Source organism: Citrus sinensis, chromosome 5 (genome assembly GCF_022201045.2).
Source record: "Citrus sinensis cultivar Valencia sweet orange chromosome 5, DVS_A1.0, whole genome shotgun sequence".
NCBI classification, from domain to species: domain Eukaryota; kingdom Viridiplantae; phylum Streptophyta; class Magnoliopsida; order Sapindales; family Rutaceae; genus Citrus; species Citrus sinensis.
In genome coordinates this window covers 13,371,296-13,397,798 of record NC_068560.1, presented here as the reverse complement: position 1 = coordinate 13,397,798, position 26,503 = coordinate 13,371,296, and the positions used below count along the sequence as shown (strand labels likewise).

General features: G+C 34.8%; 3 protein-coding genes across 5 annotated transcripts; 1 reads left to right on the top strand and 2 right to left on the bottom strand.

The window, feature by feature from the left end:
* The first annotated feature begins 956 nt into the window (after positions 1 to 956).
* Positions 957 to 15,322, top strand: LOC102616759 (dynamin-like protein ARC5). 3 transcript variants are annotated; one of them, XM_052441759.1, is made up of 17 exons: positions 959 to 1,627; positions 1,742 to 1,864; positions 2,007 to 2,228; positions 4,659 to 4,792; positions 4,891 to 4,983; positions 5,191 to 5,254; positions 5,468 to 5,516; positions 5,680 to 5,762; positions 6,169 to 6,326; positions 6,422 to 6,482; positions 8,859 to 8,921; positions 9,054 to 9,154; positions 9,606 to 9,663; positions 10,050 to 10,397; positions 10,685 to 10,849; positions 10,949 to 11,082; positions 14,934 to 15,322. In XM_052441759.1, exons 1-16 carry the CDS (start codon positions 1,130 to 1,132, stop codon positions 11,039 to 11,041), a joined length of 2,313 nt encoding a protein of 770 aa, XP_052297719.1. In that variant the 5' UTR covers positions 959 to 1,129; the 3' UTR covers positions 11,042 to 11,082; positions 14,934 to 15,322. The 3 variants fall into 3 exon arrangements, with proteins under 3 accessions (XP_006493278.2, XP_052297719.1, XP_006493277.2); XM_006493214.4 differs by lacking the exon at positions 14,934 to 15,322 and having other exon boundaries at positions 960 to 1,627; positions 10,949 to 11,212; XM_006493215.4 differs by lacking the exons at positions 10,949 to 11,082; positions 14,934 to 15,322 and having other exon boundaries at positions 957 to 1,627; positions 10,710 to 10,849.
* On the bottom strand, positions 12,032 to 13,993 carry LOC102617265 (L-type lectin-domain containing receptor kinase S.4-like). Its single transcript, XM_006493216.4, has one exon. The coding sequence runs from the start codon at positions 13,991 to 13,993 to the stop codon at positions 12,032 to 12,034; it is 1,962 nt and encodes a 653-aa protein (XP_006493279.2).
* A 600-nt stretch (positions 15,323 to 15,922) lies between the features above and the next one.
* Positions 15,923 to 17,610, bottom strand: LOC127898568 (uncharacterized). The gene is made up of 3 exons (XM_052441106.1): positions 17,212 to 17,610; positions 16,457 to 16,519; positions 15,923 to 16,363 (listed from the first exon to the last, which is right to left on the bottom strand). Exons 1-3 carry the CDS (start codon positions 17,608 to 17,610, stop codon positions 15,923 to 15,925), a joined length of 903 nt encoding a protein of 300 aa, XP_052297066.1.
* Positions 17,611 to 26,503: the final 8,893 nt, after the last annotated feature.

Genomic DNA, 26,503 nt, shown 5'->3' with positions numbered 1-26,503 from the left:
TTCTGGAGTGGGAGTGTGAAGTGTGGATTCCTCCCACTCCAGTGTTTACTTACCTTAAAAAAGGGGGAGTGGGAGTGGGAATCCGTGGGTCCCACCCAATTTTGGAGTGGGGAGTGGGATTCCCACTCCCATGGGGAGAGGTGGGAGTGGGAATCCACTCCCCCCTCTTCCCATTTTATCCTTATAAAAATAAAATAAATAAATAATATTTAATAAAATAAATAATATCATATTTAATAAAATAAATAATATCATATTTAATAAAATAAATAATATCATATTTATTAAAAATAATAATTATATCATATTTATTTTATTAAATTTAATAAAATAAAAATAAATAAATATTATATTTAAATTAATAATATTAAACATTAATTTTAATAAATATTAATTATTTATTTAATAATAATAAATATTTTATTCTAAAAAAATATTAATTTTGTACTATATTATCAATAATAATATTTCATTTGTGTTGCTATTATTAATAATTTTTATTCACATAATTTAAATTAAAATTAATAAAAAATTATGATTTACATAATTAAGAATATTAGTAATTATTATTAATTTATAAATATAATAAAATATTTATTTTATTTTCCAAATATATTTTTTATTAATTTTTTAATTACAAATTATAATTCTATACATAAGGATAAAATTATAATTTAAAACAATTTACTCCCAATCCAAGACAAAATAAACAAATAATTAGGATTCTGATTGACAATCTATATTTTTATTTAGTCTAAGTAAACACCCTACTCTCACTCCCACTCCACACTTCTAATCCAAAGATTTCCACTCTTCAAGATTCCCACTCCAATTCAAAAAGTAAATGCAGCATTATATCATTTAGTGCTTTTATAATGGAAATTTTTAAAAAAATATGAGTATTTAAAGAATGTTTTAAAATGTAAATAATCCCACCCTTAAATTGGGCAATGGCGTATCAAGCGAATTGTCGAATACAGAGAGAATGTGTGGTAGCGGGCAACATTTGCACCGCAGCTGCGGAACTGATTTTTTTTTCTTTTTTAAATTTTTAAAAGAAGAGATTAGCACTCACTAGCATGGGTACATAATTTATCTGACCAAAAAAAAGATAGAAAAGCTGCACATTATGGAGAGAGGGGAAGAGGCCAAATGCAACGATATGCATAGTCTGTACGAAGCTTACAACGAACTACATGGCTTAGCCCAAGAGCTGCAGACGCCATTCGACGCACCAGCAGTGCTTGTTGTGGGTCACCAAACTGACGGCAAAAGCGCTCTTGTAGAAGCCCTTATGGGCTTTCAATTTAACCACGTCGGCGGTGGCACCAAGACCCGTCGTCCAATTACTCTTCACATGAAGTACAATCCTCTCTGTGAGCTTCCTTTGTGCCATCTCGCCTCCTCCGATGTGGACCCCACCCTCGCTCAAGAAAAGTCCCTCCAAGAAATTCAGTCATTTATTGAAGCGGAGAACATGAGGTTGGAGCGTGAATCTAATAGTAATCAATTCTCGGCTAAGGAAATTATTATTAAGGTGGAATTTAAATATTGTCCAAATCTTACTATAATAGACACTCCTGGACTTATTGCTCCGGCCCCAGGTCGAAAAAATCGAGCATTACAGGTCTACTCCCAGATCCCATTTAAAAATATTTTCAAAATTCCTTTTAATTTCCCTAGTAACAATGTTGCATGAGACTTTGATGCTGATTGTTGCGGCATTTATGATCCATGCAAGGATCAAGCTCGTGCAGTGGAGTCCCTTGTGCGGGCCAAAATGCAGCATCGAGAGTTCATTATATTATGTCTTGAAGATTGCAGTGATTGGAGCAATGCCACTACGAGGCGGGTGGTAATGCAAGTATGTGTCTTACTATTAATTTCATTCTAGGCAAGAAATTGCTTCTCATATTTTGTGTGGTAGATGGTAGATGTGGTTAAAACTTTTGTCTGATGTCCAAAAGAATTCACTTTTGTTGACCATATATATGTATGTAATGCAGATCGATCCTGAGCTAAAGAGAACTATCATTGTCTCAACCAAGCTTGACACTAAAATTCCCCAGTTTGCACGTGCATCAGATGTGGAAGTTTTCCTTTCACCGCCTGCATGTACCCTTGATGGCTTCATATTGGGTGGCTCTCCTTTTTTTACATCAGTGCCTTCTGGAAGAGTTGGCACTGGGCATGATTCAGTGTACAGTTCAAATGAAGAGTTCAAGCAGGTTTAGTCCTCTAAACAATCCTTATTCACACAATGTGCTTAATTTTGGTTATGGTCATTATTTATGCTATGTTTGGTGAGAGGAATTGGAGAATTAAAAAAAAAAAGTTCAACTGCTGAGAATAGTTACATTGTATATACACTCAACAGATCTGTGCTCATTAGCGGTAAAATCTACCTCATAGATATATTTACTCCCACTAATATTGAGGAAGATATATCTACTTCCAACATAGTTTATGGACGGGGATTAAGTTGAGACACCACATAGGCAATTGGACAATCATCTAGGGGAGTTATCTTATCATGTTTGAGTAACATGCCAATCTTTGATTTTTTTATAAGGAGGAGGTTGTAACTCTTTTATTCAAGGGTTGTATATCTTGCGAATGTTCTAAAATAGAAACCTTTTGAATATTGATGAAAAGAAGGCCAAGAAGAAGTGGAAGCAAGTTATAGATTCTAGAGAAAGTGATATGGCTGAAAAAGTTTGTGATCTTGGTAGCAAAACTGAAAATCTTGTTATCAAACAAACATTGACAGCAACAAGTCATATGAGTAGACATTTGGCTATGAACCAATTTTTTCAACCTCATAATGCCTACCATGAAAAGTGTGTTGAATAACTTTTGAAGCTGCAAAAACGTGATAGCTGGGAAGGAAAAAAAAAAGCTACAGTTGACGTAAGAAAAGCACCTCCAACCCTATAAAAGTCATTCAGTAAAGGCTGTGAAACTCCAATCAAATAAAGGTTCTTGATGCAATATTTAATTGATAAGTACGAAGATAAGATTGGTGTGGTGAATATTCTTCTAAGGGATGCTTATCACAATCTGCTCAGATAAACCTGCAATTATGATTGCAATGCTGTCAGAATGGCCTCAACTAAACATTTCCTCTTCAATTTAATGGAAGAAATATGTTTTTTACTCGTTTGATATAATTTCAAACTAAAGCGAAAATGGACATGTCCTCAGATATATTATCCTTGCAGTAATTAGAAAAGGTACATGGGAATTAGAAAACATTTCAAGTTTATTTGAAGAATATGTTAATGTGATGTCTGAAGAGTTACCAGATGGATTATGACTACTAAGTTTAACATGTATTGATTTGTTGAAAGGAACCTATAAAATTTTTAGAACCCCAAAAGAACCTTGCCATTCAGAACCAATAAAACCCCGAATAGTCAAAAGTCCTTGTTCTCTTGCTGATCTTTTCAGCTAGAAAAAGATGAGAGGTACTCAAGGCATTAATAAGCTAATTGATTAAGTGCCTATATTTACAATGGTTAATAGAATGCTAGATACTCTTCATACTGCAAAATTGTTCTTTCAATTTGATCTTTAGAAGTGGTATTGTTTGTTAAGGGCTAAAATTTGGAAGATTACATGCCACTTTCTATGTTACTGAGATCTAGTTTTATTCTTAGTGCTGCCACATGACTTTAAGCACTGTAGTATATCAATTTTAATACATTACTGTCCCTCCTTCCTAACGCCCCCTCCCCTTTCCCCCACCTTTTTCCTCTTCTAGATTTTTGTACTACTGATATGATTTTTTATAACTGCTGCTTTTGGAACATTTTGCAATCAAAGTGCATGGAAGAAGTTAACTTGTCTACTCAAATTTTTTTTTCTTTCCCCCTTCTTTAATTTTGACGATGCCGAAACTGCTAAAATTTTCATGGCATGAAATTAAAGAAACATTAGCTATTTTTCTTCTTTTTTTTTCATTTTCTCTTCTACAGCTTTTATTTCAATTTTTTAATTCATTTGGATGTTTATGTTGGTTTGTGTTCTTTAGCTGAAGCATGATTGTATGATACTTACACGCATACATGAAAATTTATGTTTTCTAACTTTTATATGAGTCCATAATTTTATGTATCCAAAATGCTATTTTTAAATTCATTTATTTCATGTTGTATAAAACCTAATTCCTTTATTTTTTACAAAATTTCTTAGCTGATATAATAAATTTTTAAACTTTATGCATTTAGAACAAAGTAACAACAATTTTTTTTTTCAGTTATTTATTAATGTACCATATTATTCAAAAACATTTGTTCACATCTTCTCAAGAGCCTAACTTAAGCTCACTTCTAACACAAATCCAAGTATATTAATTACTATTTTAAGATGCTCTTGATTTTTAAAGATAAACATCTGAACACTTAATAGTCAGATATTACAAAAAGAAAAACAAAAATACATTAAGATGTTTGCTTTTTGAGCTATTCAAACGTATTTATATTTCAGATACAAGCACACAGGCTGCATTAGCTATCTGAAAGTGTTTATTTATGTTGGCCTTGCATTTATGAATTTATGGTATTTAGGATTTGGGATGTTAGACTTTGTTAATGGTCGATTTTCTTGATTTAATTATTTCTACACCCCTAAATTTTTAAGCGTACTTTGTAGAACAGGCTATATTCATAAGAGAGATGGAAGACATAACATCGTTGGAAGAGAAGTTAGGTCGGTCATTGTCAAAGCAAGAAAGGAGCCGAATAGGTGTAAGCAAACTGAGATCGTTTTTGGAAGAACTGCTCCAGAAAAGGTATGCATCTCTCTGTCTTTTAATCTGATCACACTATTTTCAGCTCATTTAACCTGCTGATCCTAGAACTAAATGCTTTAGAACTTTACACTTGCAAGGTATATGGACAGTGTTCCTATGATCATTCCACTTCTTGAAAAGGAATACTGCAGCACAACAAGAAAACTGAATGAAATAAATAAAGAACTCAGGTATGTGATTGAAATTATTTTTTTTTTCCCCTTGAGGTAAATTTTTCATGAATGCATATTATATGGCCTTTTAGCTTCTAAGTCCAATGGCGTAGTAGTGGCCAAAATCATTAATTTTAGTTTGAACTTTATCTTTTATTTTTCTAGTGTTACATTAGTTTTTCTTTCATCATAATTAACTGTATTTCATGCTTTCTTTTTACACAGCACCTTGGATGAAGTAAAATTGAAGGAGAAAGGGAGAGTTTTTCATGATCTATTCTTGACCAAGGTTTCAACTAAGGATTTAATTGATTTGGAGTTTTCTAACATTGCTGTCAATATCTTCCCCCTCGCTTCTTCTCGCCATGTTGGCTTATTGTAACTTAGCAGAGGATGGAGTAAAAGAAGTTAGACATATGGATGTGTATATGGTCTTTTGATTACTGCTTCAAAATTGTTGTTCATGTTATTTGTTCTGACTGAAATATGCTTTTTTGCTCAGTTGTCGTTGCTACTTAAAGGGACAGTTGTTGCACCTCCAGATAAATTTGGTAAATAATCTTGATGTCATTACATCTTCACCATGTGGTACATAGTTTCTTATCTTGTTACTCTTTCTTGGATACCTACATACTCAGTTTCTTTAAATTGTATAACTGATGTTATAAATAATTCCTGCATTGGACATGAATGGTTTTAGTATGTTTTTCGCAGGTGAAACACTACAAAATGAGAGAATTAATGGAGGGGCATTTGTTGGTACCGATGGTCTTCAGTTTCCACACAAGCTAATACCTGTAAGCAAGAATATTTCTGCTATAAGTTTTTTTTTTTTTTGGTGCAGTGAATTTCTTTATGTATTTGCTTGTCTCGCGTATAGCGCAAAAATTAATTGGATTGCAGTCTCTCCTAATCTGGAAAGTTTCTCTTGTTCATGCTCTTAAGCATTCTTGTGCCGGTCTTCTTAATATTTTAGTTGCTTTTTATTCTTCTCAATTGAGTGAATCAGTTGGTCTTATACAAAATTTTAGGTTATGTATGGCCAGTTGAATTTTATAGTCAAGCATTTCGTAGGGGTGCCAAAAGAATAGGAGAATCCATTCCTATGTTCTGAATGTGAACGTGTGAGGTTTCTCAGAGTTATTATGTTTCTCAGAGTTATTGTAACATGCATGTTGAAATTTTGAGTTTCCTTGCTCATAGAATGCAGGAATGCGACTTTATGGAGGTGCACAATATCATCGAGCTATGGCTGAATTTCGTTTTATGGTTGGAGGAATAAAATGCCCCCCAATTACACGAGAGGAGATTGTAAATGCATGTGGAGTCGAAGATATTCATGATGGAACAAACTACTCCAGGTATTGTCTTTCCATATTTATGGTAGTCTTTCTATATTTTCTTACTGAATAGCTTTTAATTTTCTGCTTTTTCCTCTTTTCATTTGGTTTACCAGGACGGCTTGTGTCATAGCTGTTGCAAAGGCTCGTGATACATTTGAACCTTTCCTTCATCAGGTTTGTAACTTATCCATTGTTAATATTCCATTTTACTTCTTTATTTTCTTGTCAAATGTTCCATGCAATGTGGGTGTCAGGTGCCATTATACGGTTGAGACTTGAAGTTGAATAAATCAATGAACTCATTCTTAGCCTACTACCTAATTTACATTCATTGTGTGATGCTCAACTGATTTTTCATATTGGACAGGCAACACCAACTTATGACCAGCCACTCCATACCAATTAGTTGTTGTTTATAAGAAATTTGCGGGATACTATTTTTCAAATAAAATACCAAGCATATGTATGTGCAACTCCGTGCTTTAAGGCTCAAGTCTATTTTTCACTGAATCCATTCTATTACTCAAGCAGTGTTTGTTTTATATTTGAAATATTAGTAGATCATCTACGTGGACAAATCAGAACGATATATTGATGTTTATTCATAACATCTAAATATAAACATTTGAAAATTTTAATGTTTTCACATGTTATATCTGTATCAATAAATTGATAAAAAAATTTACACGTGTAGAGAATAAAAAGTTATTCAGGTGTTTTTAAGAACTACTATTCAAAAAACTTATTTAGACATTTGTATAAGTGTTAAGCTAAATATTTTCACTTCATTCTATTCAGACTTTAAAAATCAAATTTTCAATGTTAAGTTGAGAAACAGACATTAATATCTAAATGATTGAAACAAAATCACATTCAGTGTTTAGAACTACGGACAAACAACTCTGGCCAAATTGGATTCATTCTTGTACGCGATGCTTTAGGGAGTTTTGGCTCATTGTATTATTATGCAAGGAGCTAGTGGTTGGATGTAAGTAATTTGGTTCTAGAATGACAGGAATTCATTTAAGTATTGCTTGGAGCTAAAACTGTTGATTTTAGAGGATAAATATGATCTTGTTGATGGTTTAATTTAAGCTAATGTATCAATGATGGAAAAAAGGATATAAGAATGAGAAAGAGGGTATTGACCGAGAGAAATAACACAAAGTCTGAGACAATGCTTAAAACTCTAAAGTTTTGCTTGTTATTTGATATCCATTTTTAGAGGAAGCGAAAATAAAAACTGTCAGTTTTTGGTGGCCAAGTCTGTATTTATTTAAATATAGAAGACAGAAGGCTTGTAATTCAAGAACATGAGATGATTTATTTATATGGTCGACCAATGGTGACATCCTTAGGTATCTATGCTATTTTATCAATCTAGACTCATGATAGAGTGCTTTAGTTGTTCTCCATAAATTGGGGTCACACAGTCACACTTCATAATTCTAGAGAAAAATTACTCATATATGGAACAGGTGTATGATTCGTAATTTATGAGGAAAATTACTTAAATATGGAACAGAAGTATTTTTCCTTTTGAAGCTATTGAGACGATGATTTGAAGAAAATTACTTGGTTTTTTGGGTATGAAGCTATTGAGCTCATGTCCATGGCTTTTCTTTGGGAAGCTGAAGCTGTATGCAAGTGTCATCTCTGTCATTTGGTGCTGTTCTAATGATTTGATCCTGTTTTTAACCGTATATCAAAACTTTTTACTTTCATATCAGATAAACCTGGTAGAATCATTTCATTGTTAGAGATACTTATAAAGCCTCCAATTTTATTGGTTTTGGTACCTTATTTATTGGTTATCATATCACTTTTTGCAAATGCAATTTCTAGTTTTTTGTTCTAAAGTTCTCTGTATTCCACTGTTTTCTCATTTTCAAATGTTCTGTACCCTTCTTACTTTCCAATTCATATGTTCCTGTGCTTTTATTCACTCGATCCCTTGCGTTGATTCTTCATCATGTGATGGGAGATCCATTCCTACGTTTCCAGTCCTTTGCTATAAATTTAAGGTTTATCTTTTCTAGTTTTCTTCCGTAAGTCTTCACTGACTGCAGATTACTTGAGCTACCTAAGGACTTGTCAGTTTTCCTTTTCTGTCTGTTTACTACATTTTATTTCATTTCCCATTGAATAACTATAGTTTAAAATTTTGTTTACTTAAGATAGATCCTTCCTTCAAAAATACAAATTTGTTTTGTGTATGTTAGTGTTTGCTCTCTTCAAAAATAAAGTAACGTAGGATGAACTAGGCTAGTTTTAGTCTTATCTCTAATTTTCATTATTTTAGTTGGTTTAGCTTTTATTTTCTTATTTGATTCATGTTTGGTTATTTAGGCGTGAGATTTTGTTTTCTTTGTCTTGTTGGAGTAGGATTTCATTTCGGATGATTATTGGTTATTGGATTAAAGTTCATAGTTCATTAACCCCTCTCAATTCTTCTCTTTTTGCTCCATTTTCTCCCTTTCTTTTTCTCAATTGGCCATGCACCAATTTGATGTCAGAGCTACTTCACTAAGATACTTCTCTCTTGTACAGCTGGGTTGTAGGCTCTTGCACATTCTGAAAAGATTACTTCCGATATCTATATATCTTCTTCAGGTAAGGCCTCAGCCCTTCAGTTAATTGGTTTTTGAATTTTATGCTTATAGAACCTTCTAAATTTTAATTCATGAAATTTTGCTCATTGTCCTTTTATAGTTATTATTTTTCCCATTTACTGCTTTTTAACAGAAAGAGGGAGAATATCTAAGTGGCCATGAGGTGTTTCTGAGGCGAGTTGCTTCTGCCTTCAACAACTTCGCAGAATCTACCGAAAGAGCATGCCGTGAAAAGTATATTGCTTTCTGGTGTTGCAATCATCTCTTTCGTTAATAACCTTCACTGAAATGTGTCATAGTTTGCATGAACTGACTCATTGCCTCAATGTTTCTTTATTCTAGTTATATCTTGTAATAAAACTAATGCACTGGGGGTTCAGTTGATAATTTAACTGAATGTTAGGAATTATAATTATTTGATAGCAAACTTCTATAAGTTACGTTAACAACCTCTGGATGAAAATGAAAATTGCATGGATGTGGGTTTCTGCCTTTCTTTTATTATGAACAAAATTTGTAAGATGGATTTGGTGCCAAGAAAGATAGGAAACGTAATGTTATTTGCTAGTTTGTATGTTAGGCTATGTTTGTAGTTTTTCATTCCTTATGTTTGATTTTTTTTGTTATTTTCTAATCAGCTTCCTTTTAGATGACATTATCTTCTGTTCTTCATTATTTGCTGCAGATGCATGGAGGATTTAGTGAGCACCACCCGCTATGTCACATGGTCCTTGCACAATAAGGTTAACATTTTCGCCTGTTTTGGAATATAAATGTTCTAAAAAATTAAGCCATTCAATTTGATTTACCTTTCATTTGTATTGTTCATTAAATTCTTTCCAAAATTGGCCATTCTTTGTTGACATATCAGACTTTAGAATTTGAATGGCATTAGTTACAACTTCAGTTGTCTTTTTGTTTTGTGGACTAACTTCTTTAGGTTTCTACATTATATTTGTTCTATTTCCAAGCTTCCACATAGAATTCATGTCTCCAAAATGTAATGCAAAGTATATAATGTAATTTATATGGAGCTTTTCTTTAGTTCTTATCGATACAAAGATTTAATTATATGTCAGCTCTGTTGGTGTTACGATTTTTACGTTATGTTTTCACATTAAATTTTCAGAACCGTGCTGGGTTACGCCAATTCCTAGACTCATTTGGTAGTACAGAGCAGTCGGCTGTATTAAGCAACTCTCTATCGATGCCCCTTTGTCAAGAGTCATCATTTGTTTCAGTTGCCAATGAGAAGCATGACACTAAGCCTAGGACAGACGTAAAGCTCAGTCAGGTGGCCTCAGGTGTTGATTCAAGCTCTTCTGTTCAGACAACAGAAACAAGGCTGGCAGATCTTCTAGATAACACATTGTGGAACCGAAGACTGGCCCCGTCATCTGAAAGGATCGTCTATGCTTTAGTGCAACAGATATTCCATGGCATAAGGGAATACTTCTTGGCTTCTGCTGAGTTAAAGGTTTGTCAATATTCTTTTTCAAATCTTTTGATTACAAGTCATGCAATGTTTTTCTATGTTGTATTTGGTTTCTGCAGAACTTTTCTACCTGTTGCATGGTGGAATTTTAATATATAACAACATTACTGGTTTTGTGCTTTATTTCTCTACCACAAGTGGGGAAAGAGGGAAGCGGTAATTTTGGAGTGGAGGAGATAGTGGGTTGGGTTTGGCTTCCTCTGCATAAATGTCTTTCTTATGTTCTTTTTTTTGCCCTTTTTCCCAATTGTTGTATCTATGTTTTGCAGTTCAATTGCTTTCTTCTAATGCCAGTTGTAGACAAGTTGCCGGCACTCCTCCGGGAGGACCTAGAGAGTGCATTTGAAGGTGACCTGGATAATGTTTTTGACATCACCAACTTGCGACACTCGTTGAGCCAGCAGAAGAGTGACACAGAGATTGAAATGAAAAGGGTATTCTAGTCTTGTTCTATTTTCTCTTCCATGTGATATTTTTAATATTACCATTCTCTCTTTGTGGTTAGTTTGACCAATGCAATAATGGTTTTGCAGATTAAGAAACTCAAAGAGAAGTTTAAGCTGATACATGAGCAGTTTATTTCACATCACGTTATGTCAAGTTTGTCGTTGGCGCCATCTGCATAATTTGTGGTTCGTCTTGAGTATCAAATAGTTAGGCATGTGAGGTGACCTTCCGCACTTTTTTCATTTTTTTCATTTTTTTTGAAACTTACATAAATAACTAGCAGTTCGAATGCATTTAAATTTCATTTAACTGAACATGAAGATTTATATTTTGTTTTGATCACTGCTCTATTTTTGTCTGTGTTTCTTCCTTTTTGACTGCTTTTAAATCCATTTAATCCTTCTATAATTTCTCTGTTCCTTCAATGCTTTATTCATGGTATCATTATATTTTCCAAACAGTTCTAATCTATCCAATTTATAGTACTCTCATTTTTAATTCAGCGTCACCCATTTCTCTTACAAAACATTCACTAAATCTCATAGAAACTATTTTGCTTCACGAGGGGAAGGGAACAAAGTATTTAATGTTTTTCGTTATTTTTTTTCTCCTGATCTTTGTTAGAATAGTTAGGCTAAGCTGTAGAGAATTATAAACAAAGCATGCCTCAAAAAAAAAAAAAAAAAACCTCAGAAAGAAGGAGAAACTAACAACTTAATACTATCTTTTCTGATAAAAGGACTGACAGAGACTATTATTCTCAATTTTGTTCTAAGGGAAGGAGAGTTTCTAATTTGGATTAAGTTGAATGCGGATACGTTTATATCAGAAACAAGAGGTGAAGTTTAAGAAGCTTCCCAAATGAGAAAAATAAATAGGGAATGATTTAAATAATTCCACAGATGAGCAAATAAATATGGAATGACTTTTTTAAAATATTGTACCAACATCTCGATATTCACTTGTTGTTTTCACCAGTACCCTCAGAGTAATCCTTATATCTCTACTGCATTTTTCTAATCCTAGACATGTGTTCTTGTCATCACTTAGTGTCAGCAAATGCCATAGACCACATGCCCTATTTCTGAAACAGCAGCCATGCTTGATGCTTCATTCTTGTAATTATCTAAATTTGTTATTCTAGTTGCTTGACAACCAGAAATCTTCTTCTAAATGCTTGTGAAACTATTACTCTGAGATGACATCAGTTTGCTATTGAAAAAATCAGAATCATTTGGGAAGTCAGAGAATCCCATTATGTTTCTAGTATCTTTTAGGTGAATGTCAGGGGGTAGTGGAGGAAGACTGGAATCTCCTAGCAGAAATTCAACAACCCTTCTCATATCAGGCCTGTAGACAGGATTAGGAGCTGAGCAGAACAGGCCTAGGTTAAGCACCAGCTCAGCTTCAGCTAAGTCATAATAATCAAGTGTCTGATCGATGGCTTGAGTGATCTCTCCTTCCAAATGTAGCTCCTTTACCCAATCCACCAATAGCAGTTCCGCAGCAGCCTTTTGGGGCTCAATCGATCTACGTCCACAAGCTACTTCTAGCATAAGTATACCATAACTGTAGACATCAGTGCTTGTTGTAGCTTTGCCTGTTCTTGTGAGTTCAGGAGCCAGGTAACCTAGGGTACCTACTATATGTGTTGTCTGTGGATTAGCACCATGTTCATAAATCTTTGCCAGACCAAAATCCCCCAGCTTAGCATTAAGATATGTATCTAATAAGATATTGCTTGGCTTCACATCTCTGTGAACCACCCTCTGGTTGCATTCTTCATGTAAGTAAAGCAATGACTGTGCAATGCCAATGAGAATTTTGTATCTTTGGTCCCAAGTCAGCAGTTTCCTGAGCTTGTGATCTTTGTCAAACAGTAGCTTGTCAAGGCTCCCATTTGGCACGTAGTCATAAACTAGGAGGAGCTCATCTTGCTTTCCACACCAGCCATGCAACTGCACTAGATTCCGATGCCTTAGTCTTCCCATGCTCATTATTTCTGCTACAAATTCTTTCATCCCCTGCTGCGAATTATGACCAATTCGCTTTATTGCAACTTCTAGCCCCAGGCTAGGCATTAACCCCCTGTAAACTCTTCCAAATCCTCCCGACCCTACAAGGTTTTGCTCTCCGAAACCCTTAGTAACAGAGGCTAGCTCAGCATATTTAAATCTACGAGCACCGCATTGAATTTCCCAATCTTCTAACATCTCATCGGCATATTTAATTCTTTGTAAGACATGAATAGCTCCTGCAATAATCAGGATGAGAAAAGCCATACCAGCTAGAGTGATACCTACTGAGAATCCCCTTCTCTGTACCACCTCATGAGATCGTTTTTCCAGAGTTGGGACCTTCATTGGATTTAAATCTTGTGCCTTGCCTCCGATGCTAATGCTCCAGCCATGCACGTTATGTGATGCTGTTATTAAACCAGTTGAAGCAGAGAAGCCTGTGTACATGTACTCATCTATCACCGATGAGAGATCAATGGACAATGATATTAAAGGACGATAAGGCTTTGGTACACCTAGAGGACATATGGAAACGTTAATCAACATCTCCTGGCTGCTATAATCAACCCAAGCTTGAATCGGGTCCCCACTTCTCAGAAGAATAGGAATTCTGTGGTTATTGCCGGAATAGTAGGAAGCTGGCTCTGATGCACTGGAGATGAGGCTTGATATATCTATTCCAACATGGTTATCATTGATGTCTATGAGTTCTGTGTTCTGTATGATATCAAATTCAACAGCCAACATACGAGTGGAGAATTTTGTACTGCTAGACATAGTAATATTTGGGAGTCCCAGAAACTGGTTTGCTAGACAATTTTCTGGTCGATTGGTGGATATTATAATGAAAGCAAGGCCTTGGCCTCCGAGATCAGGGTACTTTGGAAGAATGGAAAACACAAAGTTGGTGCGGAAATCGATGGCTACAGATTTGTTACTGGTCTTGAATCTCAAAGGATTTGGATAAAGGGCATGCCCAATGAGGCCTTCTGACTTATTTGTCACAGTGAGTATGCCGCTGGTGCTTATGTATGCAGCTCCTTCCAAGCTTAAGTTTGCATGGAGGAACCCATTGTACAGAAAACTGGTGGTGTCGGCATGCACCAACACCATTGCCAACCTCGTTAGAAGGAGCAAAAAGAAGCTGAATGTTTTCATTGCCAAAAGCTGCTGCGGTGACTTGCCAGATGAGCAAAAAGCATGCTATGTAAAATAAAGGAAGGCAGTGATTAAGTTTCCAAGACATTGGTCTTGGCGCAACACAGCACGGTATGATAGAAAAGCAACCAGGACCGTATTTTGAAGTCGGATTAGTAAAAACAACTCTCCGAATCCTGTGGACAATTGTCTACGCTTAATTTAGGGGGATTCTTATATTCTTCGTGCTTCATTCAATATATATATTACTTACCTCCCTATTATTTTTATAATATTTAAAAATTTTATTAATACAAAAAAATTATGGGAAAAGAGGGTACATAGATTATTTGTTTGATATTTTATCTTCTAAATATAAAATAATAGTTATTAGAAGAAAGAAACGTTTAAAACAAACAAAAACTATATGAAAATGTCATATTATTAATTTTTTACTCATATTGAATGATATATTTATTATTTTTAGTATTTAAATCATTTTATTTTAATTTCAATTTATACAATTTATGTTATTTATAATTAATATGAGTAAAAATATATTTAAAAATAAGGATTATACTGTAAAATTATGATGTAAGGAATGCTATTGGGTAATATGAAAATAGTAAGAGTAAGTGGTGTACATGTAATGATTTCGGTAAGTAAAAAACTGGCAATCTTCTTTTAATTTATCTCTTGATGTCTTCTTTAACTTAACAATCTTGCATTGCTATGCTTTTTATTTTATTTTTTTTCCCTCTCTGTTATTCACCGTTCTCTTTAATTAAATTAACCTTATTAATAGACAAATCTTTGTGCATAACAATATACTAAATGGCTGCTTTTTTTTCCCTCTGTTATTCACCTTTCTCTTCAATTAAATTAACCTAATTAATAGACAAATCTTTGTGCATAGCAATATACTAAAAGGCTGGTTCCGCGGCATAAAATTAGAGCAAATTGTTCGTGATGAGGAAGCATTATCAAAATTCGAGTAGATTTAGGTGGTGGTGTAAATTAAAAGGTGCACAGGAGGAATGAAGATGAAGCTATGACATTTGTAAAATTCAAGATGATAAAACAGTCGTTGGAAAAAGCAATGACAGGCTCATTCATCGAATTCTCCACAGTATTAGCAATTTCCTTTGTACTTCGTTCCTTTTTGTTGGATTGCCATTGCAGAAGGGATGCATAGTTCGTGATCCAAGAATTTGTTGGTTTGTTTGAGACAATCTTGATTGTAGAAACAATTCTTTTAATTGTTTCACAGAAGTGTAATTGAGCCATGCGGCCATTCGCATATGCATAATCCGTAAATTAATGTCTAAGGTATCATGTTGTCGCAAAGGAATAACCTAGGTGGTAGCTAAACATACTCCTAATCCACTTTTGGTGTGAATTTTTTTTTTTTTCCTCTAAACTAGATCCTCTTCCTATCCACGTGACCAAGTTTTAAACTCTAAATCTCTTAAATCACTGTAAGATATTTGTTTGGTTTAAAACTATCACTCACTTCAATTGATTGACCTATTCATCACATTTGATCATCTTAATTTTTCATGCTATATTAACAATTTCATAAATAGATGTTCACAGCACTTGCAATGCTTCAATCTCCCAGTCTTACCCAACCAAAATTGAAAACAGAGTAGTTCAACAATCAGAAAAGTGGTTTTACTTCACAATTTCAAGTAGAAACGGATTCAAATTTAAAGCTGTCATATACTTTCCTGTCCAAGTATTATTCTAGTGAGCAAGTAATATTTTGCACAATCAAATATGTTGGTGATCAATCTGACCTCAGAAGAATGTAAACAGAATAAGCATAAAGCGAAGCCAAACCAAACAAAACTATCTTTCTGGCACCACAGCAAGATAGTACGGATCACCTAGGACCAAACGAAATCAATATTCAGGACAAATCTTGGTGAACACAGGCAACCTCCTCCTAGCAGCAGTTGTAGGACAACACAGAACAGTGTCAATATATTCATCAACCTTTACCCTTGGCGGAGTTTTGCTGGGGTGGCATGGCAAGGTAACCTCAATGCCATCATCCTGTGGCGACCAGTTGTCCCTGCTGGAGGTAGAAGTGGCACGACTTTGAACATGTTTGTTGACTAAGGCAGTGGTCTTGCGTGTATGCTCAGGTTTGATGGCGGTGTTAGTTAATCGAGGTTTGAAAGTAACAGGAGTGACGGGGCTTTCACAGACACAGGCCTTCATTGAATGATCCTCCATTTGAATTGTCAGTACCAATGCTGAATCTGTCATGACCTGATGGATAAAGCGGCACTTTGAGCCATATATGCATGATCCTGTGGTGAATGACTTGCATATCTGTGCCTACACCGAAACAGCATCCTTCTTAGTGTTGGTTTTGGGGTTCTACTCATAGACAACGTGACTGAACAGATGTTTATAGTTGCTAGAGCTTACCTCGGATTTGTTCTTGGTAGTGGGGAAAAGAGTTGAACGTAACTCTTCTTTTCCATGTGCAAACTGCAAAGAATGAACAATTTTGTTCATAAATCATCAAATTATCAAAAGAGTCATCCTTGCATAGATGCTGATAATGGTGACAGCCATTCACCATAAAAAATTCAAATCATGACAAGGTCACCATAGCCCTAGGAAATTTGGTCAGTTCATGACCCTGCTCTGTTACACGTGACCATGAAATAACAACCAGAAAGAAGATGTGATCAAATACGAATCAAAGGGTTAGAGGAGACTCAATCGAGAGCTGTTGATGATCTTAAGTCACCCTCCACTAACATTATTTCATTCAAAATATTTTCAAAAACAGCTTGTGGTGTTCATTTTATGTGTGTACGTACACCCTAATGATCATAAAAATGCTAGGACATCATTATGATGTAATTAACCAGGTCTGTTTGTTTGAAGAGTTCTCTTAGAAAGTTCTTTGGGAAAAATAATTCTTTCTACACAAGAATTTGAAACTCTTTATTGTAGTTTCCTATCCTCGGACATGCTTTATAAAAAAGGTACCTATCAGCTTCAGCTTGGCATATAAATCAAACACAATTAAATAGATGCATCTGTTTTTTGCTATTTGAATATGGATATAATAATGTTAAAATGCTTAAAAATGGCATAATAAACGAGTCAAATGGCATAATAAACGAGTCAAATGGTATAATAAACGAGTCAACGAATGCCTAAAATGGTACCTGGCACTTGGTACCAAAGCGGCACATTCCAACTTCCTCCCGAGACCTACAAAGCTCTGTTTTCGAAGAAGAAGATGATGATGATGATGATGACGGTGACGGTGATGGTGATGGTGATGGTGATGGTGATGGTGAATACCTCATGATGGGAAGCCCATCCATCACGTACACATCCTCCTCATCAACGGCTGATAAGTGACAGCTGCTACTGCTGCTGTTGCTTTTGCTCATTATCGGAACTGGAGAGAAAGGACCCATGCTCAGTGCAGACCTGGAACTCAAACTCGAACTGGAAGTGGAACTGGAGCTCAAGTACTTCATTAGAGGTGATACGTTGCCGTTTGGACTCTTTTGTTTTCCCATTTTTGACTTGTAAACTGACTCCACCACTCTCTGCATATCTCGTTTCCCGCCTAAATTTTCAAGTTTCATTCAATCCGAGATCACGACTCATTTTAGCAAGAGTAAACTCGAATTCCACAAATGAATCTCCAAATTAGAAAGAATTCAAAATTTAAAGAATAATTCAAAAAACAGTTTCTGACGTTCGTCGATTCGCGCCTAAATTCAAAAAGTTTCATCGCATTCTAATTAACGAGATTATAGAATAACAGAGAATTCGAACTCAAGAAATGAACCTCATAATTTGAAATTGATGACTTTAGGATATGAATTCGAATCCGTAAAAATGAAAACAGAATTTTCGACAGGATTATTTGAATTTAAATAAAATAAAAATTACCTAAATCTCGGTGAAAGAAAGTGATCGGTGATGCTTACCAATTGAGAGAAAATGAATTTCTGAAATTAGGCGACTCTCATTCTGGAGATTGCAGATTGAGACGCGTTCAAGTGGCACGAAAACGTAAACAGAGCTTGAGCTTCCAATTTATAAAAATATATTCCAGCTGACTCTCACGCACACAGCGCGGCACAAGCTCGGTAATTTGAAATTTTCTCCATCCTCCCTATTAGACCCCCACAATTTTCTGTTTATTACAACAATGCCATAGAAAAAAGGTTAATTTGCTAACTCTATTTATCCCAATATTTAGTGTATAAATTTTGTAAAGATGTTTAACATCTCCGAATATTTCAGTTTTGTACAATTTTAGTTTCGAACTATCATGATATATATAACAAATTTGTAGGAATAAATGAGACTGTTTACATTTACTAAACACAAGCATAACATTGTTGGATTTGCATTGTCGACTCAACTTATTTTTAGGTTGCCTTCTTGAGATCATTGATCGTTAGTTGATAAAAATAAAAACGATAAAATGATACATATAAAATATATACAACTACAATAATGTATATGCAAATATCTTTAAAACGTAAGTAAAGACAAGGTGTGTAAATGGCCTATTTTCAATATTACTAGCCACTCATTATGCCTTTTAAAAGTTCGAATTATGTAGAAGTAGTTGGAGAAATGAGTTTCTACAAATAATTAAAAAAGGAATTCCAATAATGTTTTAACTTTTGTACAACTTTTTAATCCTAATTGGCATTTCATTACTTATGTTTGGATATGCACAATTTGTTCAATGATGTGTTTATTATTTATGTATTGTTTTAGTGCTTTCCTAACTTAATTTTATGTTAAATTTCATTTTATTATGTTAATTTTATTTTAATTTTTTATTTTATTATTATAAGATTATATTGGGAATATTTAAGTGAAAATAAATTTAATGAGAAAATAATCAAAGAATAATGGAAGAGACCAAATACGAAGCATTAGAAGAACATAATAACTAAAGTTTTATTTTCATAATTAATTCAGTGGTAATCTCGGTGTAATTAGCAGCTCGTGATTAATTAAGGAAGCAAAGATTGTAAATGGTGGCTTTAAGTGGCAAGTAGGTGCACAAAAGGGAATCTTGCTTTTTAATTGATTAATTCAAATCTTAGAATTTAAAAAGGCAGCTAGCGCTTATACTTATGCAGAAGCAGCATAAGTAGAAAATAAGTAAAAAAAAAAAAAAAAGGCAACGGCACACGGATAGAATTGGAGCAGAGGTAGCAAAAATATCCGTCCAGTCCGGACCCGGATCGTACCCGGGCGTTGTGGGCCGGGTATTACTCGGCCTGGGTATGAAGCCGAGTCGGTCTTGGGCATCACTTGATAAACCCGGAACCCGGATTTTATTAAAAAAATATTATAAAATATATATTATTTTAAATATTTATATTTATTTGACTCATTTATTATACATATATAAAGGTTTAAAAACGTAAAGTTTATACTTTCATGTCAATTTTTATTGAAATAAATTTAAAACAAAAATATAAAATTCGGATACCCGGATTAAAACCCGGCCCGGACTCAGACCCGGACCGGTTGCATCCGGGTAGGGTCCGGTCATTGCAATACCCGGACTCGGCCCCGGATTTTGCCATCTCTAAATTGGAGAGGAAGGAAAGCTGACTGAAGACAGAACGAATTTTTTCTTTTCTTTTTCCATTGCCTTGTTTGAATGTTCTTAATTAAATTTATTAATTTTTTTATTTGTTGTTATGAATTAATTTATTTTTTAGGGATTATTATAAAAATTTAATTATATAAATTGTGTTATCTTTTTATTTATTATTTCGTGATAGAGTGTTCATTCTTACACTTAATATTTTTAAATATTTGGCGAATATTTAAATGATTTGAGGATATATAATAAGACCAAGAGAAGAATTATGTGTTTTTGTTTTGCGTAATAGATGTCATGAATTGATTGAAAGATAAAGATATCCCAACATAATTTGTACAGATTTATCTAAGAATTTTCATAAAACATAATGAATCTTTACATATTTAAATTCACATGGAGATATAGTTGGTAAATATGTAAGGGTGTTTTTTATATTACTTGAGAAAGGATATTGAATATATTAAGGAAATTCATTGTCAACATAGGTAATAATTTTTAGTAGTGCAGATGGAGGATTAAATTGAATTGGTTATGATAAAGTCGAATGTCCTAATCTCTTAGTAATTTCTGTTACTGATTCGACCTAATCTCTTAGTAATTTCTATTACTGACTTGCACCTTTATTTAATTTTTAGTTGCTTTATTTTATTTTAATTTTTAATCTAAATTTGTTAATTCAATTGTTCAAATAAATTTAGGCTAGATATTTTTGATAGCTAATGGTATTTATAATCTCTATGCAATGATACTCTACTATACATTATATTACTTGTGTCGGTTAGTACACTTGCTAATTTACGTAATAAGTTTTTAATATTGTTGTCGGGGATCATTTTGGATTAGTATCAATACCAACTAGCTCTAGTCTAGTTTGAATTTTATTTTTCTCATTTTCTTTTTCTTTTGCTTGTTAATATTTATGAGATATTCAAGAAGTTTTGATTTATTGCCTTTTGATCCAAGGATTGAACTTACATGTAGAAGGCTCAACAAGGAAAGGAGAAAAGCTTTATAGGATAAACAACTAACCATAATTGACTAAACAATACAAGGAAATAGGGTGCAAGACCTTTAGGAGATTATGTCACTCTTATAGTTAATGGTACCCGCTCAAGCATCGCGCGACTTGCATTCAAGCTAATACTTTTGCAATCAAGCTAGCTATAATCTAGATGAATCAAACATCGATACAATTTGCTAGGATGCCAAACGATAATTCGATTGCTCATATTGCCAATTTTTTAGAAATTTGTGACACATTTAAGCAAGATGGTGTCTCAATCAATGGTTAAAACTAGAACTTTTCTCGTTCTCAATGAGAGATAAAGCAAAAGAGTGGTTGAACCACATCTCGGTAGGACAATCACTACATGGGATGTTTTACCACATAATTTTTTAGCAAAGTTCTTTCCCCCAGAAAAAACAACCAAGTTAAGGAATGATAATACTACCTTTGCTCCGTTTAAGATGGAGTTATTATACAATGCATGGAAGAGGTTTAAAAACCTACTAAGAAAATGCCCCAAGTTATAGTCTACCAATTTGGTTACAAGTGCAAACATTTTACAATGGTTTTATGATCTACTATCAACACAATGATTGATGCTGCAGCAGGAGGAATTTTGATAGGAAAAACACTGGAAGCAACTTATGAATTATTAAAGGAGATTGCTTTTAATAATTACTAGTAGTCTACCAAGGAGAGTTGCAAGAGCCCATAATGTTTGAAATACTAACTAGGCAAACCCAAGAGGGGGGGTGAATTGGGATATTAAAAATATTTAATTCTAAAGCAAAACTCAATGCAAATCCAGCACAAATTTAAAGCAATAACAGATAAATCAATCACAATATAAAATGATAAGGGAAGAAAGAGCAAACACAATGATTTTTACGTGGTAGTGTTGTGATCAATCTTTGTTTGGATTTGAATGAGCTTATTTATAGTTGCAGTTGAAAATTAGCCGTTATAGACTGTCTGCACACTGTCGGATCGCGGTTAGCTAGATATCGGATCACCGTTTGACTGGTCAATATGACCGTTGAGCTGATTTTTCAAATTGTCGGATCGTCGTTTTCTATATGTCGGATCGTCGTTTATGTCCAGAGGCTATACTTTAGTTCTAGTTGATATCGGCGAGCCGTTTATCAAATTTGTCGGATCACCGTTTAGGCCCAGAGGCTACTGGTTGATATCGGCGAGCCGTTTCATACACATGTCGGTTCACCGTTTAAGTCCAGAGGCTACTGGTTGATATCGGCGAGCCGTTTCATACACATGTCGGTTCACCATTTAAGTCCAGAGGCTACTGGTTGATATCGGCGAGCCGTTTCGTACACATGTTGGTTCGCCGTTTTGGTCCAGAGACTAATCTTCATTTCCTCTTGAAATCGGCGAGCCGTTTATTACACATGTCGAATCGCCATTTTCCACAAAAACTGCTCCATTGAACCATTTTGCAAGATGACTGTTTTGACTCCAAATCTTTATAGTTATTTTTTATGAGGCTTGTTAAAGATAGAGAAAATTATGTTGAACTCTTAAAAGATTAACCAAAACTTAATCATGTTTGTTATCATCAAAATCAATGAAGAATTATTTAGGTTAACAATCTCCCCCTTTTTTATGATGACAAACTTTTCAAAAAGAATACTAGTGTAATTTTGCTCCCCCTAAATATGTGCTCCCCCTAAGTGAAATTTTGAAAGACTTGTTAACTCCTTTTTTTTTGTTTTAAAAAATCACTTAACTGTTAATCTCAAAACTTTAAACACGACAGATTGATTTAAAAAAAAAATTATGCCAATACTATTTTGCCAAAATCAATTAAGCCAATTACCAATAAACTCATACCAATTTCTCTCCCCCTTCATCATCAAAAAGAAAGAGGCGCGATGAAGGACTTATGTTTGGAAAATTTTTAGCAGAATCTCCCCTGAAATGTGAGTATATCCTCAAGAGTACATAGAGTCAAAACAAAAAGCACTTCCATATAAGTATGCCACCATATCAACCAACCTCCATACCAACAAATTCACACTTCCAGAATGAGCAATATAATCAATATAATACCAAAAACAACCCAAACAAAAATTAAGTGCATATGTCCAACAAGAATTATCAAAAGCATAATCACAAAACACATAACACACAGAACACAAATAATATCATACACATATGGCAAAAGAAATGAAAGATGTCTATGCGAATGTCAGAGGGGCAGAGAAATCTAAGATGGGGGCTGTGAAAACGAGCTGCTGGGGTCATATCCAAAGTAGCCGAGAATGCGACGCTGTCCCGCAATTAACTCCATCTGCTGATCTAAAATTTGCTCCCGAAAGGTTGCAAAATCAGATCGAAGCTGCTGCTGCTGCTGCTGGGACAAAGCATCCACTCGGTCGAGAAGCTGCTGGAAGCGATCCTCAGGAACAGCTGATGCCGCAGGAGGGACAACAGTCTCGGTAGGCTCGTCATCCTGAGATTCAGCTGCTGCTGGTGCTGCTGGTGAAGCATGGGCTGCTGGTGTTGCTATTCAACGAGGAACACGCGGTCTAGCCCCAAGACGGAAATCAGGTAGCTCATCCTCGGAGTAGACATCATTTAGCATGCGATCATCCTCGGGTGCAATCAGTGTGACTTCGTTTTTAGAGGATGTGGTCTTTTCCCATTTCCCACGCTTCTTAAAGAATCTGATGGCAGAAATAATTTCTCGTCCGAGCTTACGAGTCTCGAGAAAAACAGGCTCGACGATAGGAACATGAAAGTGGTTCAGGATCCTAGTAATGATGTTGCCATAAGGAAGGGATCAGTTGGAGACTTTAGGGGTGGACAGCATATGGCACATAATAGTGTAGGATAGGCTCACATGGCGTCGACGAATAAGAGAATCTAATAGACCAATATCAAGCCTAGTGACCTCATCAGTGTGACCCTGTCTAGGAGTGACCATGTGTTGGAGAATAATATAAAGTATTCGAATCTGAAAAGGGAGGAGTTGAGACCTAAAGGACAAAGAGCAAATGTCATCGAAAAGATCCCGACGACGACAAATGTTCCGTACACCATCCACATGACGAAAATCACTAAAAGCTAGTTCTTTCCTAGCGGTGTACAGATCTAACCCTCCATAAGCGATTCCTAGAATACTACATAATTCGGGTTCATCAAGTTCAATGCGAATTCCTCCTACAAATGTATGAAGCTCGTCACGACTAGTAGAGGAGAATTCTATGTTAGAATAAAATACTCGAACTAGATTTTCATAAATAGGTTCTTCAATACTTAAAGCTTGCTTCCAATGACTAAGCATTTGAGTAATGGAGTGACCACAAACAGTAATATCCGAGAACTCCGAAATGTTAAGAGAAAAAGAGGGAGTTACGGGTTTACCCATGAACTTCTCACGAAATCACTGAGCAGAAGTAGCATCGAAAAAATGAAGACTCTCGAAGTCTTGAGGAGGAGACCTGGGTGGACTAGAACGACATGGAGCAGTGTGCTTGGTTCGAGTACGCCTTTGTGGTCATTCCGCCATGGATGTGTTCGGAGAAAAATTTGTGGAAATGAAGTTTGAGAGATGAGATAGTGATTGTGGGTGGAAATGTGATTGGAAAAAGGAAGAGATTTGGGTTAATTTGAGCAAGGAAGGCTCGGCTGGTTCTAGGGTTTCAAAAAGAGGATTTTTCAATTTTAGATGAAAGAGAAGGATTTGAGTCAGTTAAAAGGTTCTAGAGAAGATAAAAATGGTTTGTAATGCATCAATTTGATGAAAAATGACAAGAAAAATGATGGATTTGAGAGTAGAGAACTGGTGCAGTCGCGGGCTGAAGAGAGAGAGAGAGAAAGAAAGAAGTCGAAAAGAGGAGGAAGACGAAGGACTGTTCAATTTACGCGTGATAACGGCGAGCCGTTATAAATAAAACGGCGAGCCGACAGAGTCCAGAGAGGCCTCCAAACAAATTCATTAAAACGGCGAGCCGTTTATAGAAATAACGGCGAGCCGATAGGGTCCAGGGAGTCCCCTCAAAATTTTGTATTAGGACGGCGAGCCGATAGATAGTTATCGGCGAACCGATAGCTTCCAAAAAACGTTCCATTGTTTCTGCCCAAAACGATTAGCCGTTTATTGAAATAACGGCAATCTGTTTTCTACAACTTATGATTTCGCACATGTATTTTGATATTTGGCTACTTATTAATACATTTCAAGATCATTTTATTGATCCAAAATGATTTGAGTGCCAGTTCAATGCATAATTCATGAACATATATATATGTATTGCAATAATTAATTCATACATTTTCAAATATACATACACATCACATGTATATTACGATTGAGCATCCCATAGAAATTAAAGCATCAAGTCATAGATCAATCAATGTTAATAGACTCAATAGCATGAATGAAGATGTTAATGTGAAAATTTCATCATCCCAAATTCATGCCGAATTTTGAAAAATTGTTCTTCGCAAAGTGGTTTTGTAAAAATATTGGCAAGCTGTTTTTCCGTAGAAATAAACTCTAATGCAATGTCTCTCTTTTGAACATGATCTCTCAAGAAATGATGTCTTATTTCTATATGCTTGGTTCGAGAGTGTTGAATGGGATTCTTTGAAAGATTTATGGCGCTAGTATTATCACACTTAATAGGAATTTGTTCAAGATTAATGTCATAATCTCTAAGTGTTTGTTTCATCCAAAGTGCTTGTGCACAACAACTTCCAGCAGCTATATATTCAGCCTCGGTAGTTGAAAGTGCGACAGAATTTTGTTTCTTGCTAAACCATGAAACAAAAGAGTATCCTAGAATATAGCAAGTACCACTAGTGCTCTTCCTATCCACTTTATAGCCGACAAAGTCCGCATCCGAATAACATGTTAAATCTATATGAGTTCCCTTAGGATACCAAAGGCCAATATCTATGGTTCCACTCAAATAATAGAAAATTCTTTTAACAGCAAGCAAATGGGAATCCTTGGGACATGACTGAAATCTTGCACACAAACATACACTAAACATGATATCGGGTCTACTTGCAGTCAAATAAAGTAGGGATCCGATCATACCTCAATACATTTTGATATCCACTTCTTTGCCTTTTTCATCTTTGTCCAGCTTGGTTGTTGTGCTCATTGGTGTATTTTTGGTCTTCGAGTCATCAATGTCGAATCGTTTGAGTAGATCTTTTACATACTTGGCTTGATTTATGAAGATTCCTTCCTCGTTTTGTTTGATTTGAAGTCCAATAAAGTACTTCAACTCTCCCATCATACTCATCTCAAATTCTTTGCTCATACATGATGAAAATTCTTTACATAACAACTCATTAGTAGAACCAAAAATAATATCATCAACATAAATTTGAATCAACATAAATTTGAACAATAAGTATGTCTTGGTTTTTATGCTTAACAAATAGAGTAGTATCCGCTTTACCCATTGAAAAGTCATTTTCCAACAGAAAATTCTTAAGTCTATCATACCATGCTCTAAGTGCTTGTTTTAATCCATACAAGGCTTTAAGCAACTTATAAATGTGATTTGGAAATTTTTCATTTTCAAAACCAGAGGGTTGTTTTACATACACTTCTTCCATAATATACCCATTTAAGAAAGCATTTTTCACATCCATTTGAAATAAAATAAAATCTTTATGACATGCATATGCTAACAACATCCTAATGGATTCTAACCTTGCTACAGGTGCAAAGGTTTCATCAAAATCAATTCCTTCTTCTTGGTTGTAACCTTGAGCCACTAATCTAGCTTTATTTCTTACAACCACACCGGATTCATCCATCTTATTTCTAAACACCCATTTAGTACCTATTATAGATTGATGTTCAGGTTTAGGA